Raw genomic sequence first — 18,252 nt, 5'->3', positions numbered from 1 at the left:
ACCTAAAAAATACATGTATATGGCAACAGGCCCGCTTGCTGCTGTTGTACCAGTATCAAAGACTTTCTTTTTAGTTAAATTTGTAAAGATGAAGAATGCAGTTTAAATTTTTTCCAAATAAATTATTTTTTCTTCTTAAGAGGGAAGTAATGAGTGAAATTTAACTGATGGTTATTTACCATTGAAATGTCTTTGCCTTTTATCCTTTTGTTTGCTGCTGCTTTGTGGACACTGAGTTTATAAAGAAAAGAAGCAGTGGGAGAAGAGAATTTGCTTTCGAAAGGAGATTCATTAACTCAACAAGCAAAAGAAAATTCATATATTCAAAGTTTAGCCAAATATTCTATATTACATCAAATACTGAAAAAGGTTCATTAGGACAGTTGATGCTAACATCTCAGTAAAACACAAAAAGTATCAAAGCATAACAAAAATGACTAAGAAGTTCAGTGGTGGACATGAAAGTAGATGCAGTGTAGATGAAAGAGCCCTTCCTTCAACTGGAGAACAGTTATATATGATTGTCGTCATGCTCCAGTACTTCAGCAGTGCTGGAATTAAAATGACAAAGCAATTTGCAGCAGGGAAACAAAATACAGTTACATTCATGCATTTTATGGGGAAAGATTGCATAGCTGTTAAAAAAAACTATCATTGTGTCCTTGGTGCCAGTGCTGTGCTTTTTGTATTTTCCTTGGTGCACACCACATATATTTGACTTTTTAAAATTGATTCATCACTACCCACAGTTGAGACAAAAGTGGTCACCCCTTTGGAAAAAAATGTAAGATATTCCAGAAGTGCCACCTTAATAATTGCAATGTGCAAGACACACATAAAAAAGGAGAAAGCCTAACAGCTTAACATTCAGTTACAAAGACACTGAAGTCATTCACAACTCCCGGCAGTCTTCCAACGGTACAGCAATATATGCAGGTGTTTCCTGTTTTCTTCTTTCTCTGCATTTTAGTAGACAAAAGCTGTCTGTGCATCTTTCAAGTTACAACAGTTGACAGCTTTGCAATTCTGCGAAAAAAGCATGCATTTTTTTCCCTCTTGATAAAACTTGAAATGCCCAAAGGCCTGTGCTTCCTTGAAATCAACACCACAAAATCCTGTCAACCCAGCCAAATTATTGTCTTTTTACGGACATGTCATTTAAGATAAATGTCAAGGAAGAGTAAAGGTCGGTATCGCCTGACATGTTGTAGATGCGCACTGCACGACATCGTGGGGACAGCATTGATAGGATCACTGGTGTCTGCTGTGGTACTGCACTGTACGTTACATCTTGTTCCTCAGTGCAGCGCAGTTCACACTGGCAGCCGAAACTTGTGGGGTATTCTCTGCCACTGTCCTGCTGTTCAACAGCGCTCCTGAACACCTGAGATCAGGCAGCCTAGGGACATCATGGCTTTCCTTTTGCACATCTTCCCTGACTTTTCTCAGATCCGTATGTGGAAAGTGCTGAAAGTAAAAAGAGCAAGAAAGGATTAGTATTGGATTTCTTTAAAGGAGAACAATGCACTTGTTTAGATTAAAGCTACCCTTTCCAGGTTACATTTTGCAGATGACCCACCAGCAGATAAGCATGTAAGAATAATTTTAGGCGATAGTTCTTAATAGTGACTCCATCAAACTCATTTGCTCAACAGGGATACTTGAATTCTTAGCCTTCCAAGGATTCTAAAAGACTGAAAGACAACTGCACTGCACAAAGTCTTCAAAAATATTACAATAAATAAAGTAAAATAATTTCAAATTCACCCATAAACGTCAATTGAAAGATGATACAGTAGCCTCCCAAGAAAGTAACAATGTGGAAATTCAAAGATTCTGAATGAAAGAAAATCTTGACCACACCCTTCTATGAAAACAGCTTAACTTTGTCAACAACTCTGCCCAACTAGCCCATCAAACAAAACCAAGGTATTAACTTCAAAAACATGGGGGGTAACATGTTCCACACTCCTGCAAGCCTACAGTAGGTAAAGAAGTGCTTCGTGATCTTCGTTCTGAATGCACATCCACAAGTGCCTCTCTGTTCCTTCTGAAAAATCATCTGAGGGGACTTTGTCAAAACCCCTGAGGATTTAAAATAATTTTATCAGGTTCCCTAGACGTCTTCTGTATTCAGCACTGAAAAGGCTGACTATATACAGTATACAGTAAATACCAGTAAGAAAAATAGTGTGTAATACTCTATAACTTGTAGGATGTATGTTTCCATTACATGCACATTATATACATACAATATCCCCCTTTAGTCTTCTAAGTGACTAAAGATTAATTTACACAATATAAAATTAAACTTAAGTAATTAAAACCAATCTCATAATTTAATCACCCAGAGAAAAAAAATGTAATAAGGGAGAATTAAAGTAATGAACAGGACCTTTTAAAATGCTTCTGAATACTGATGACTTCACTCCATAAACTGCAGACAGTTTTTGCCTGCAAACCTACAGTACCATATATCACATTTATGACAGAGTGAACTACAGTCAATAGTAGTTTGCTATATTCTTCTGTAATCAACATCTAGAGCTTTCTTAGCAATTTGAAAGCCAAGACTTTGAATCAGAAACACAACACAAAACTTACAGATGCAGACCCTGTCTCAGTCTATAAGTCAGCAAACAAATTATGTCAATGTGACCTTCACTTAGCATATGGTTTCAAAAATAGAATATTCTGGTTCTGTGTAGTCAAACTCACAACTACAATGTGAATCTTGTTTCTCTCTGCTAATCTTAAGCAATTAATTTGATGTCATAAAAGTTGTCCATTCTGAATATTTGATGGTTCATGTGATGTGACAGGCCAAAAATGTATGGATTTGGTTAAAATAAAGTTTAAAAAGTGTGTCTCTGAATCACTCTGTTGCCATTCTTGACTGTTCAATTTCTTCCTGCTTTATGAAATCTTGGCAGATTGATCCTCAGGGCTTCTTTATATATTTCTTGGCTTTTCCGTTTAAAACCATTGTGTGCCATTGTGAAACGAGACTGCCTCACCCTAATGATTTACAAAGCAATTTCCTGTAAGAAAAATGTAGCCAGTCTTGAAGAACAGATCACTTGGTCAGTGCCAGAGCATAGTGTTAATACTCCCATTAAACTACAAGCAGGCCACTAATGATAACATTTTAGAGTGAAATACTGTTGCTAAAATGTAATTTCCCTGAAGTTAGCAACTGAAAGTGTCCTTCAGTGCTTTTAAATCCCACTTCAAAACTTACTCGATCAAAATCCTACTCTTTAACAAATTTGTTTTCATTTTTCATGCCATGTAATTATTATTATTCATTTTTATTATGCATTTGTATTTTACATATTTATTCAGTATAGGGCTCTGAGATGCACTTTGCAAGTAAAGATAAAAAATAATTCAGGGTGTTGTGAGGAATTTAAAACCACTGAGCAATCTTTAGCACTGTCTGAATTATCCGAGGGAGGGTACTGAGTTGTATGTTAATTAATGTTCTAGAAGAGCAGAACATCTGTGCGATTCACACTATAAAACTGGGACCCTCCGAATATCTGCACATAAAACACTCTGTCAAACCCGGCTGTAAAATTACTGGCATCTGTTAAAAAGGCGCTCTGCATATTCAGTGTGGTAGAATGGTGACTGTGTGGCTGGGCATAGCACAAAATGAAGAAACAAAAATGCCAATACAAGGATCATTTGGAAATAAACAGATAAATACCCAGATTATCCATATCGCAAGCCTTCCTGACAGCAGCAGCAGCATCTCAAACACGTTTACTGAGGAATGAGATAACGTTCCACATCTAGCTACGGCCTAAGTACTAGGGCCTGGATGGAACTGAAACTCGTCTGATTCCCAATATGTCGTCATACTGTAGCAGCACTGTGCATAGATGTTTGCAAGTGGAATTGGTAGGTGGCTCAGAGATCTGCTTTACCTGTAAATGGATAAGCTCAGTGGTATAAGCCTATATATCTCCTTTCCTGTAGATGTTTTATTCTGATTTATTATTTATTATTCTGATTTGTTTGTCTTTTTTTGGGGGGACATGGCAGAATCTTACCAGGCTGCCTCAGTCTGAATGACAACCAGTGAGAATAAATTTCAACCACAGCCTTAGTTGGTGTTTTGGTAATCCTGTTACAGATGGCCAAGGTACAGAAGGCTGAAAGAAGTGTTTTATTGATAGCCTGCATCTGCTCTTCCCTGACGTTATGTTATTAAGAGTCACAAAGCACTCTCCGTGTGAAACCACACTAAGGCAATATTTCCTGTCTTGGCTCTGGGAATGAAACCTATTGGAACAAATTTCCCACTTTCCAATTTAAAATGTTGAAATTTCATTTACATCTTAACACAGGTACTGGCCTGGGTCTCTGTGTGAAATGAAGTCATAAAACAAGATTTATCACAATAATCTGTCATAATCTAATCTGTCTGTCAATAGAATATGTAAATCTTTATGTGTATGTGTGCAGAAACACTGAAATAATTCCATTCTTATCTGCATCTAGGATTCCATGTAAAATGAAATAAAGAATTAAACGATCTCACAGTCCTTCCTTATACTTGTGTAACAGGTATCTTAAATTAGAATTATTTTTTCAAAACATTTCCCTCTCTGTTAATCGAACAATATATCCCCAAGAAATGCTTCTGGATACAGGCTGCATCTTCATTTAAGAGTGCAAATGATGAGTAAACAGTGCCAGACGTTGCAAGAGGCTTCTGTGACTATAAATGAGAATCCATCAGTGTAATGAAGACAATTACTGTATGATGTTCACCGTGCAACACAATTGATTAAGAATGGTCTGGAGCGTGAATGGGTGACCAGTGGAATACATTTCTGTCAAGCAGGAATCAAAAGGTGATCAAGTCCATTTTATGCATGTAGTACTGTAGGTGAAGGACAGATTCATGATAAATGATAAATAATTATAAGATGATCACTGTGCGTCTAAATAATCTCTACAGCAACATACGTTTCTGACACTAAGTTCTTTCTGGTGGTTTTAGCTTTCATAGTATTTGTGCTTACTATGTGATGTGACAGTATTGTCCACTGTCTTTGATCAAGCACTTTAGCTTGCATTATTACAGTTTTGCAATAAGATTAAATACATTTCAGAAACATTCCTTTTATTGCTCTGTATTAATTCCAGCACCAACACAACCATTCTGTTGACCATACAGTAGGAAAACTATTATTTGTATGGTATTACTTTTTCTGTACTATGATAGACAAGCACACCAGTGAAAGACCTTTTAAGATTTTTAGGCTAACCCAGGTGAAAGATTCAAATGCACGAGCAGTTTTTAACAAAGGTTTGACTTCATCCCTCTTGTCTGAGGGAATGGTCATCAGACCACTGGTTATCTGGAAAGAGTGGCTGGAAGGGTAATAAACAGTTACTGGAGGGTTTTAATATGGTAACTGCTAGGTACAGTATGTGGATGTCACTTATATAGCGCTTTTCTGGACAATGCACTCAAAGCGCTTTACAGGTAATGGGCACTCCCCTCCACCACCAATGTGCAGCCCCTACCTGGACAGCAGCCATAGTGCTCCAGTCCACTCACCACACACCAGCTCTCAGTGGGGAGGAGAACAGAGTAATGAAGCCAGTTCATAGATGGGGATTATTAGGAGGCCATGACTGGTAATGGCCAATGGGAAATTTCACCAGGACGCCGGGGTTACACCCCTACTCTTTATGAGAAAAGCCCTGGGATTTTTAATGACCACAGAGAGTCAGGACCTCGGTTTTACATCTCATCTGAAGGACAGCGCCTTTTTACAGTATAGTGTCCCCGTCACTATACTGGGGCATTAGGACCCACACAGACTTCAGGGTGAGCGCCCCCTGCTGGCACCACTAACACCTTTTCCAGCAGCAACCTTAGTTTTTCCCAGGAGGTCTCTCACCCAGGTACTGACCAGACTCACTCCTGCTGAGCTTCAGTGGGCTGCCAGTGGTGAGTTGCAGGGTAATATGGCTGCTGGCTTAAAGCTTAAAAGCGTAAAGAAGATTCGGGGCTTTGACCTTATCTTAATTCTAGGCAAAACATAATAACTCCAGGTTATCAAACAACAGAACTGTAGAAACAGTAAGATTAAAGGAAAGGTGCCTAAATTCTGCAATGTGTCTTGGCATAATGGCACATTAATCTGATGACTAGTACAGTACATCTAGAAATAAGCCTGGAGAAGAAGATAGCTTTCCCAAAAGCTCTGATTTATTTAGAGATAACAACTCAAACTTCAATAGTGTATTACACAGAATACACAAAACAAAGGATGGAAGCAAAGGATAAAAAAGGATAAACTGCAAAGGATAAAAACTACTAGATACTGTGATTCTGGTCTGCTAGAACAGAAAAATTGTTGTAAGAAAAAGAGCCTCTCTTAGAGCTAGAAACAAGGAAGGGAAGACTCTTTTACTTTGTAAATTGACACTCAATTACTTAGAATAGCTAAGTCTTAAAAAGATGATTTTGCTGCACTAAGTGACACAGGAATAGCTATATCCACATTAGCATCCACACCAGTTTAGATATGAATAAAGTGTTTGTGCTTACCTCAAGAAGTCAGGAGCCCTGGAAATCATATTTTCAAAATCAGCAAAAGCTAGCTTGCCATCCCCATCTAGATCTGCTTCTTCAATCACTTTGTCACACACTAAATTCACCTCTTCGGCTGTGAGCTCCTCTCTTGTCAATTTATTCAATGTTTTCTCCAAGTCCTCCTTACAGATGAAATTGTCTGTGTTGAAATCTAGAAACAAATATTTTAAGGTGGAAAAGTCTAAGATTCTTTTTCTGACCAAATTTCTTTGTGTCTGTCCATAGAGTGATGTCCTAGCTGTTTAAAATTAACGTGTTGTGTCATTAAGAAATGACAAAGTTTCGAATGAGAGTTTGTTTTGAGAACTATTTACAAATGGTGCTGTATTAGTGAGACTTAAAAATAATTTTGTTTGTATGGTATATAAAATCGAGAGAGCCTATCTGGCAAAAATATACAGTTTGGAGAACCTTCTCTCTCTCTTTAAAACTTTTTAAATTTGTATTGATAAGAATACAGTGACTTGCAATCATCATGGCATTGATCAATCAATATCAAGTGATTGAAGTGACTTACCATATATTTTAAATGCATATATAGCCTTTAGTTCCCGCGGAGCCATTTCACTCAGAACTGAAAACATGTCCACAAAATCATTGAAGGAGAGATTCCCCTGTCCATCTTCAGAAAATGACTCCACAATGCGGTTCCTAAAGGGATTCTCCTGAGCAAAAAAGAGAGCTTGTTTTACAGCCTGCAAGCTTTGTGCCTTGCAGCAGTTATCAAGGACCTATTTAGCATGGGTGCTGTGAGTAAGATGTGTGGTGTCATCCATTGGTGTGAAAGAGGTTTAAACAAAACACCCCCAACAGATTCTGAGTTACAGTACTGTTTAACAGTGATAATAAAAGCTGTGAAAAGTCCGTTGAGCTTATCTCAAATCTGGAAAGGCAATCAACCTCTATAAATTCTTAAAGTGCAACTAAATTAGGGAGATATAAACATGCATGGATTCAAGAGGAAATCAAGGCAGGAGAAATTAGACATTTATATTTACATCTTCCACACATCATAAGAATTAGGTTTCTAGATACAGCAAATTTAGTTTACATCAATGATGGATGTCGCAGATATTTTTTATTTTGCTTTTAGTTGCTTCAGAGACTTCTAGGTCATCGCTTTCCTACTTCATAATGAATACACATAGCCAATGTGACACGACAGCTGAAGAAAATAAACGTGATTTGTCATTTTTATAAGACATGCTAAGAAAAGAAACAAGAAAAACATTAGATTTAATCTAGGATCAGAAGTACCTAAGGTTTTATTTCAAAGCAAGCTCTTTAAAATATAGCCAAAAATCAAATACACAAGTTTCTTCTTAAAAATGACCTTGGCCAAAAACTGGTATGAGCATATTCATGAAAAGACTAGGTAATAGTGAGATGAAGTAGCCAAGCACATTGTCCTCTTCTCTAAATTTAGAAATTCACGTGCCATTCTTTTGTCTCAAGCTAGGCCAAAGAATTTTATGCCAAAAGTGCACTGTTCACCTGACACATGGGATGATGTATATTGTGGGGTGGACAAGTAAAACAGTACCCTCAAGCTAAAAGTTACTGAATTAATATGTACAACAAGATAATGGCTAATTAAGTCTGATCCTAAAGTAAGCTCTTTTTTAACAGTGTTCAGACCCAGGCAGAATGAAAATTAGTCCTTCCTCAAATATCCACATTGACTAATCTTCTTCACTGGTGTCATTTATAAAAAAACAGTTTAGTGCCCTATTTTACATTGATGTTCATACTGCACAAAGAAGTGCAATTTGAAATTTGAAGGTCATTCTGAAACAACAAAGCATTCAAGGAGTCTCTTCTGAGGACATCGGGCCCCTTTGTACACAAGCATGCACAGTCATACACATGTACAGTATACTGTAAGCACTTTGGTCAGTTTTACATCAGGCAGGTAAGCAGGCATTGACTTTTACTGCCAGGGTCACTAGTGTTTGGAATAACAACATCTTACATTAAGCTCATTAACATGGGCTTCTGTGTAGGTGCAGCTGTGATTAATGTCTATGAAGCTTCTAATGGCATTTGAATTCTGCTTGCTGTCTGCGCCTCATCTGTCACTGTTCAAGGCTATTGCATTATTTTGAATTTAAATGGTGAATAACTGATTTTTTCAGAGGGGTGCACTACTGTATATCCTTAAGAAATAAATAAGAAAACAAAAACCAAGCCCTAGAAGTTATTATTTCTCGGGACAACACCGTAACTGTTTAATCCTTTACATTCGGCAATGTAGTATCCTATGAAATAAAATGAGGGAGAGTTTTGCCAAAGGAACAAGACAGTGCATCAGAATTTGATGCATGTAGTTTTAATTTGAACATTACATGGGATGGATTCCCAGTTATCTGGACATGACTAGACTAATGAATTCTCACCTTATTACCTCTTCCTGATTTATGAAGTAATTGCAGTCATTGCAGTTCACTGTCATGAATAATGCAAATGCTTCTGTACTAAAAAAATAATTTCCTTAAGGGAACATATCCAACATCTCTGCCCTCAACAAATATCCCCACTATGTTGTACATGCATTACAAATGACTGCACTACAAAACCTGGAGCTGGGAGTGAATCATTTTCAAGGAGCATTAACGTTGAGTAGTTAGGACCCAGAAATGTAATCTCTAATTTCTTCACTGCAATTAAAATAAACAGCAAAGAACAGGTCCTATTAAAACATAATATTCCTGCAATATGTACAGAATAGGTGACAGTGAAATGCTGTATTCAAGTTATGCTCTAAAAGAAGCGTACAGTATATAGCTTTCTATAAATGTTATATTGGTATTCCTAAAACCCAGTTTTGAATTATTCTTGTTCCTGTGGACATCAGAGACTCCACTGCAGAATTTTTAATATCCTGCTTTACAAGTGTTGCAACACTTGTCCTTTGACTTTTTTTTTTATTTCTACCTCGTTGCACAATTGTTAATTTATTATTGTGTTGTGTGTGTTGGTGGGCATTGTGAGAGACACTGGAAAGTCGTAAAGTCGTCAGAAGGCTTTTTAATGCAGTCTGAGACCCTATGATCACGAACTACAAATACAGGTATACAGTACCTGGACTTTAGAAACAATGTGTGGGTCTTTTCTTCTGGGAAGCAGATAATCAGACTGGGGGTACCCAGTCCTGGTCCTGCATACCCACATGCCTGCTGGTTTTCCTTGCTAAAATTTCATCAATTATTTTGCCAGTTTTTAAATTACTCAAGAATCACGGGAAACCAATGTTGGAGATTTTAAGTGATTTAAGAAACACGGTAGTTAAAAGGCAACCTCCAACAGAGTGAAGTCCACTATTCAAAGTCCAAAATGTGCCCTTAGGCTGACAATGTAGTTAACTGGGGAGCTCGTGGGTCTCTCTGCAGTAGCACTCCAAGCTGTGAATGACGCTTCCTCAGGTTTGTGGTGTACTGTTGAGAGCTTTGTCAGTCCTTCACCTAACATAAACAAGTACGTTTCAGCAAGAATCATTTCTTCCCTCCTACGTGACAAGTACAGTAAAATGGGGGTAAATAACAGTTTGATATCCTAAAATATTAAGGTATATAAGGGGAGGAAAGAAACTGACAATTCTCAAATTAAAAAAATATATAGTGTGCTTTTAAAGTACCCCAGTATTAAAAAATGTTTTTGATCCATTTACTGCTGTTATCTATTGTTTCTGCAGCACAATAATTACAGAATGTAGGTCATTGATCAGAGCTGTCTGTCTAAAATCCTGTATAGACAGTCAAGACTCTTGAAAAATGTGTCTGCAAAGCAATTCTTCAGGCCCTGACTGAGTCACTGAGATTTAACCACCAAGTCTCCAAGTAATGGCTGAGGAAGGTAATAAAAATCACAATGGAATAGGAATTTGCTGTACAAATAATTAAATCTGATAATCAGGGCCTATTACTGTGTTTTATTTAACGTCTGAATCCCATTAAAAATGATCAGGTTGGGTCCATACATGCATGGAAAGTTTTATTAATTTTGTAATTGCATAGAATGTTTTATGCGGGAGATGGCTCAGAAATAAAGTTCAATTTTCTACTTTATTTCATTAGCAAATGTCTCTGAAGAGGCAGAGTTATCATTAACATTTCCAGGCTCCACCAAGAGCCCATTAAAGGATCTAATAGAAAAGAGATCCTAACCATGTCTTCCTCTTTGCTTCTAAAATCAGGTCTTTTCCCCTATATGAATGAAACTGAAATTATTTTAAAGCCATTAGAGAAAATACAGTGTCCCCTGCCTTTCAATAGATTAATACCATTAGAGTTGAACCATAGGTTGGCAGTATTTCACAAAACAAGATGTCAGCTGGGCCTAGAATCTAATGCGATGCGAATCTGTGAGGTGAATTACAGCTACTTATGGTAACACGTTAGGCAGAAATGTTGCACTTAATTGAGAATTCTGAAAAAAATACAAACCTCAAACAAACACAGGAAAAACATAAAAAGACATAAATTACCATTTACAATTTCTTAAGCCTCCCAGTTTCCCCCTGAAGAAAGAGAGTCTTTGTTGTTTGTACTTCCCTGCCAAGTAGTTTCAGGCTCATTATATTTTGCTACTTGCTTCCTTACTTCCTGCTGTGACAGATTGAGCCTAATCACACTCTCTCAAACGCACACACACTCAGGAGACTGACTCAGCAGCAAGCTGAATGTTTTTTCACTGGCAGGGTTATTAAATTGCTAATGGACGTGATGTGCCATCATGTGAATCCTCACTGCCTTTACCTCAGCACGTTTACAAAAATTTGGCATGAAGCTAAATATACATTTTACATATTTTACAGCCTGGGGTCATAGGTGTAGAGAGAATAGATGTAAATCCAGCTAAGACCTTAACAGTTTGCATGCCGTAGTCAAAGGTAGTCAAGACCTCTGAATGATTTTTTTCAGGAATGTGACATATCTAAAAAACTGTTTTGTATGACCAGGTTCTGTGGTTTAAGACCCTAAGAGTTCAAGTTTTGTGCACCTCTGACCTCTGTTGTTTGCTCCTCTGAATCACGGAGCCCAGAGCCATTCAATGTCAAATACAGAAAATGAATTGAAATCTTTCTACAATACACACTATAAAAAGAACTCTTTCTAACTGATTATAGTCCAGAAAACATGACAGGCCCTGTTAACAAGAGCACTGCGAGAGATAGCTTTCAATTTTATCCTCACAAATTGTGACAGCAACATCTTAATTGCTGTCTGCAGCTCACTGGATTATCAAGTTATCTGCTCCTTGTTCTTTCTGTCTGCTTTTGCTAATGGAAACTGACATTTATAGGAAACCTATATCATGTCATCATTACAGTTGCCTGAGATGTTTTAAAAGACAAAAAGTTTCCATGCATGCCTCTTCTGGGAAACTTTTGTTCAAAGTACAAAACTTGTAGATTTAGTTAACATGGCAGCTCTTGGATCACAGTACAGCAGACTCCATGTTGCTTTTTGCCATGTTGCCCACTGGTGATGTGATAAAATCTGGTGAATGCGAATCTTACCTTTAATTCAGGCATGTTTATTATCAGCTGTAAAGGGAGTTTAACATCAGGATCATTGGTATAATCCATTGGTACTAAATTAGGTGCCAGTTCGTGGTATCTTCCATGCAGCCTGAAAATAAGAAAGAGAAAAAATCATTCAGATTTTTTTTCACTCCAAATCTCATTTGAAGGTTAAAGCAGTTAAGCTTTGACAAGGCAAATTATATTAGAAATAGTGTATAATTGCTTTCTTACAAACTGCCGTTCTTCAGAGATTCTAAATGGCATATGGTATACTCTGCAGTATGCACAGCAAGTGCAAACAAGGATTGAAATGACATGAATCATGCAGGCAGCTTATCACTCGCAGAGCTGAAGAATGTCATGGCACTAAAAACGTCTTTCAAAAATATCAGAATGTATCAGTAATATCTTCAGGTTTCTTCAGCAGGAGTAACTCAGTTACTCCAAATACACTATGATCAAGACGTTGGTAAGAAAGAAACCGATCAACATTTCAGCTTACAGAATGGCTTTCTTCAATATGTTGTGATCTCTGTTTGGAAATGAAGTACTGTAGATGTTAGAAGCACAAATGTTTTCCATGCATTTACTGTAAACAGCTACATTTTCTCAAATGCTTTTTTGGGCCATACAACAAGCAATAGCATTATCTTAGAGAATCATCTATAGTCTTCCCATCATCATATCACTCTTAGAATACTTGAAATATACTGAAATATGTATTCCATTGTGTTGTGCAGGAATCAAAGTCCTTCAGTGAAAAATTGACAGTCATGTATTTATTTTAGTAATACATTGGACAGGATGACTATCCAGGACACATTTGATCTGTTTGACATTAATATACAATGGAACAAAACTCTTAACCCACCACAACCTAATCGAAAAAGTAAGTCAGTGCCACTATGTCCTGCGCCTTCATTACAGAGGCCTGCATTGAGCCTCAGCAGTTGACTAAAATCACTGTTCATTCTAAGAATAACAGTTTCATAGACAAACAAATGACCCCCCCACCCCCAACCCCACTATGTAGTGCATAGTGTAAATGCCAACAGAACAGCTCATGGGGAAGGAATAATACCTGATCCTAAATTATTATTATTTGGTGTAATATATGTAATATACTGTATTTACAATTATTGTATGTGTATTGCAAATGCTGCAGTGACCTTCAGTCACCTATTGAAGCAGTCTCATCCCAGTCCAAAGAAAATCCATTCTTTTCTTCACTACCCTTTGAAATGTTTACCAACATGTATTTTTGATTTAGAATATTAATATCAGTCCATAAAAGAGAAATCAGATACATTCAGGGGCTTAAGGGATTGTCCTACACTGACAGACAGAAGAAATGTAACCTTTTTAGTCCTGTACAGAGGAGACTCTGAGGGGATTTGACACCCGTGTTCAACATTTTTAAAAGCAGCGCCCAAGTCAACCCAGAGGTTCACCATGAATGATGAAACACAAATCAGGGAGCACAAGTGGAAACTATGTTGAAGTGCATTTCAAACCAAGGACATAAGGTACTCGTCTCTTACACAAAAGGGCTGCATGGAACAAGCTACTCAGCCATGCTGCCGGAGCAGATACCTGGGCTTCTTCCAAGAAACAGCTGCATGAGGTCCTTGGACCAATCCGAGCCAATGGCATCCTCTTGTGTGGAACTATTCTCATATTCTTATTAATGTACAAACAAGAAAACAACAAGCACTGGAGAAGTCAAAGTCAAGAGCATGGACCCCTCTTCTCAGCAGTTTCAGATAAGTATAAAAATAACATCACTTCCACAGAAACAACATTATTCTTTGTTTTCCATTCCAATTCACTTCAGAATTCTTTATTCATCCCCGGGGGGGCAATTTTGTATAAATTACTCTTGACATTAATTCTTTAAACAAAGCATTGTCTTCTTACACATTTGTTTTTCCTCACTCTAACTTTGTGTTTAAGACGTGGGTTACTCACCTCCGCAAACATGTAGTGCATGGTTCTTCGTTTTCAAAAATATCAAAATAAAAAAATATCATTTTTATGCTTTAGGAAACATGTATCTAACAGTAATAGTAACAGTAACAGTAACAGTAACATGATACAATTAACGTCCACAGGCAGTGCAATTATAAATGTGATTTCATGATGAGCAGAGATGATCTCTTACTAAACCTGGTGCCTTTTGTTTTTTGCATGTGAGTCATAACACCTACAACTCCCTGATTCTTCCTTGGGATGCTTTCTTTCTTTATGTGTGTACTGTTATAAAAGCCTGCCTTCCCAATTCAAGGCCACACAGTAAGCAAAGCAATTGTTGGAGAGATCTCATCTGGCAATGACAACTAAATGACTGCTATTACTGTAGCACTCAGGCATGGCCAATAGTACTGAGCATTATGCTCCAAAACATTGACATAACGATGCTACAGGTAGATAGGTAGATCTGAAGAAATGAAATGACTCCTCAGATCGCTCATGGCTGAGTAGCTCAAAACTAAACTAAAACTATTTCATCCGATGTGATGAAAGTTTGTCTATAAATGTTCCTTGCAATCACACATCATGTCGGCATCTTTCAGCTTTCTTACTGTGAAATGGCAATGAGACTCTTACTATCTTACCATATAAGGTGGGAGTCAGGCTGCTTTCCCTTCAAGAACACAAATAACTTACATGCTGCCATTAAAAATGCTGCACTCATTCTTGGTTTCAAAAGGGTGAAGAAAGGTAATGATTTGTGGTTTTGAAAGTGTAGCATTCTGGCATTATGAAAAATATAGTTAAATTATAAAGCAAATCATGCCGTTGCAGTTCCCCGAAGGCCTTTGTAATGTGAGATGATATTAAATCATGGTAATATATGCCCTCAAGCAATGTTCTACCCTTAAAATGAATACTGATTCAACTTGATGTGACATTCCTACAGTACCTACTATACATACAATACATATGGATTTACAGTATGGGAAACTGAATCGGAGCATTAATGAAATGACTTACACTGGTATATCTTTCTTTGCTCTCTCCTGCGTGTGAGTTGGACACATTATCTGATGAATTCAGAGAGCATTGTTTGGAATTTCTTTTTTGTGCATTTCAAACTGAGAGTCATCCATGGCTTGTCTGATAAAATGCTGCAGTTAACAAAGACAAAGGCTGGAACCCTTGTCATTTTCATCAAGTAACCCAGACTACATTTTAAGCAGTGCCTCAGATATGTTCATGCATGGTGTTTTTCTAGCCACTCTTTAGGGACCCAAATTGAACCGAATCATTGAAGTGATGATTTTCACACACCAGGAAACAAATAACTTGATTTCAATACCCAAACACTCAAAACATATAGCTAAAAACCGGTTTAGAAACCAGTAGCAGCTCCTGGGGTCAAGCTAGGTCAGTTAAGTATGAAATAACATGCGATTGCTTTCAGTTACAAAATTTGCAAATGTAATTCTCTTTTTCTGTGTTCATGCAGAATTTAATATCTCTGAACCCACTGTACTTTAGAGGCTCCTTGTGCAATTCTTGTAATTCTGCCTGTGTGATGTGCCCACTGTCTTCAATTTCAGTGACCGGAAGTCTACACCATTTGGCTCAGTACATTTCTTCTTCTGACACGGAAGAGAAATTTCACAATGTTCAACACTGCGTAAAATTAAGAGCCAGTGGTGAGCATTTCTTTGATCTGATAAAGATAATTTACAGTGTTGTTGGTCCGTGACACTGTTTCACAGCTGGATATATTTCAGAAATAATGAAAACTGTGCATGACACTGGGCACTGAAGACAGGAGATAAAAGCTCGTAATGGCTCATTGATGAGAAACAAGTGGAGGGTTTAGTGCCCATTAGAACCTAATACATTAACCATCTCATTAAGTTCAGGATTCCTTCACAATCCAAGCACTTTCTCTTAAAATCCTGCAGAGAAGGCAAGCTCAGTATGCAGAACCAAGCTTTCCAATACAACCTGTTAAGTTTTGTATGTGCAAGTTCAGTTCAGTTGTCACATCCTTATTTATTCTAATACAAACTTTAAATTGTACAGGTGTAAATCTGCTTTTGAAATACAACATTTGGAGGCAGAACTGAAATAACGTCTAGGGTTATTTTCACTGTACCTCTTAAGATAGCTGACTTTAGGATATTGCAATGCTTCTCTTTTACGGTTCATATACTGTACTAGTCTTCACTCTTATTTTAAATAATAATTCCAAAGATAATCTGTTCTGAGAGGTAATTCACTCTGTCTGGAATGGCTGACTTATCTTTGCAAGTCAAAGATAAGCTTGTAACCAGCTTTGTACAGTAGAGTAGACACTACATTCTAGGTTTATAACTAGAAGGTGAAGGGTTCAGTGGGGGTTCTGCTGTCATATCTTTGAATATAGTCATTTATTTGGATTGCTCTGATTAATACAACTTAAGTCATTTTGGATAAAAAAGATTCTAATTAAATAATAATAGCAATGACATTTACAGTATATCTGGTAAATTATACCACATACTGTATACACAAATAGCAACATCCAGACAAATACAGTACATACAGTATTACTCTGGCTAGAAGTATGTTGATTCTTAAAAAATACGCATGTTACAAGGATTAGTAACGATCAAGAAAACCCGCATTGACTGAAACCTATGTAGTGTAGTGTCTGGACCCTACAGAACGCTGCTCAAGTTAAAGAGATGAAAGAGGATGAACTGACATTATAATTTATTACAATGACCTATCTGTGATATCTGGGGTTAGCCGAGGTAAACATTATTTCAGTCAATAACCTTTTAAATGATAGCCACCTCCTGATATGCTATTAGCATAATGTGTTGAAATAACTTCTAAAATGTATTGTTCCTTGTATGCCAATTATAGTATTGATATAAAGAAAAAACAACATTATATGAATCCTAGATACAATTTGCAGAAGGTTCGTACATGTATTAGTGTGGACAGAATAAAGTTGTATGTTACATCTTATGTATATACTTCAAATTTATAGCCTGCTTTTAATTAATATTTCCTATATCTTTTGCACAGATAACATCTATTGAAAATCAGAACTAAGTATGTGAACAAGTCATTATTACATCCCAATACTTGGGAAATGGAAATTCATTAGCTTTACCGAGTGTAGAATAATCCTAAAAGCAACTCCACACTGGAAGCAATTTTACTTAACTCAATAATATGACCATGGTCTTCATTTTCCACAAAAGAGGAAAATCTGTAGTAAATAGTTTGTTTACAGATTTCTGATAATGGGAAACTTTAATCCCCCATTTTAAGGAGGTAATTTACATACACTGAGCATGTGCATAATGGGCATGAAATTCTGCTCAGGCTAGGTTTTAGGAAAAATAGACTTCTCCAGGGAATTTATGCTTTAAAATGGCTATGCTGAAAATACCATAAACACCATTGATAGCTTCTTTCCCTATAAATTATGCTTAACCACTACTTAACTCATTTCTATTTACCAGGGACTATGATGGAAACACATGGGAACAAGCACAATAATTTGATCTGCGCAAGATGACCTTTTTCATTTCTGATCCTGGGATACTGCAAAATGCACAATTTAATCTGTGACAGTAGCACACAGCCATCATTCAGAATTTCACCACACAATGCACAGGTCCCTGAATTTTCATTTTATTTAAATTCAGTGTCACCAGCTGTTCAAACCAGCAAATACTTTGCAGCCTTTTTTTCCTGTTCAAGATCAGAACAAAGCAAAAGCAAAGAAAAAAAAAACAGAAAACAGAACAGAAAAAGAAGGGCTGGAAATACAATAGCTGGAAGACGCTTAATTAGATTTCAGGATGAATGCAATGCAAGAATCAAATATAAAGGAAAATTGACAATGGAAATGTCCAACAAGAATAAGCACAGGTAATAGAAATTAGCATTTAAATTTGAGTCTTAAATCTCGTTGTAGTCAGTGGCTAGAGAGGAAAGCATTCAGTACTTCCCTTAACACACAATTCTTCCAGACCTGTCCCAAATGCAGACCAAGATGTTCTGGAGTATTGGCCCTGCCAATTGTCCTGCATTTTCTGTCTCTTAAACCACTGTACTGTATATTCTTTCTTTCTGGCCTATATTACAC

General features: G+C 37.0%; 1 protein-coding gene across 2 annotated transcripts in view; it reads right to left on the bottom strand.

Annotated features, from left to right (window-relative positions):
* Nucleotides 1-322: 322 nt before the first annotated feature.
* cib2 (calcium and integrin binding family member 2) overlaps nt 323-18,252 on the bottom strand; it is a 38,016-nt gene continuing 20,086 nt past the window's right edge. The window contains exons 3-6 of one of the 2 annotated variants that reach the window (XM_006628920.3): nt 12,141-12,252; nt 7,140-7,287; nt 6,578-6,773; nt 323-1,467 (exon numbers count right to left, since the gene is read on the bottom strand). In XM_006628920.3, the coding sequence (XP_006628983.1) occupies nt 1,446-1,467; nt 6,578-6,773; nt 7,140-7,287; nt 12,141-12,252 (478 nt within the window). In that variant the 3' untranslated portion in view covers nt 323-1,445. The remainder of the gene's footprint in view (nt 1,468-6,577; nt 6,774-7,139; nt 7,288-12,140; nt 12,253-18,252) is intronic. The other variant, XM_015343432.2, reaches the window with a different exon arrangement.

The sequence above is a fragment of the Lepisosteus oculatus genome, chromosome 5 (assembly GCF_040954835.1).
Source record: "Lepisosteus oculatus isolate fLepOcu1 chromosome 5, fLepOcu1.hap2, whole genome shotgun sequence".
NCBI lineage: Eukaryota > Metazoa > Chordata > Actinopteri > Semionotiformes > Lepisosteidae > Lepisosteus > Lepisosteus oculatus.
Note: the sequence above shows the minus strand (reverse complement) of the source record. Positions and strands in the feature narration are given on the sequence as shown.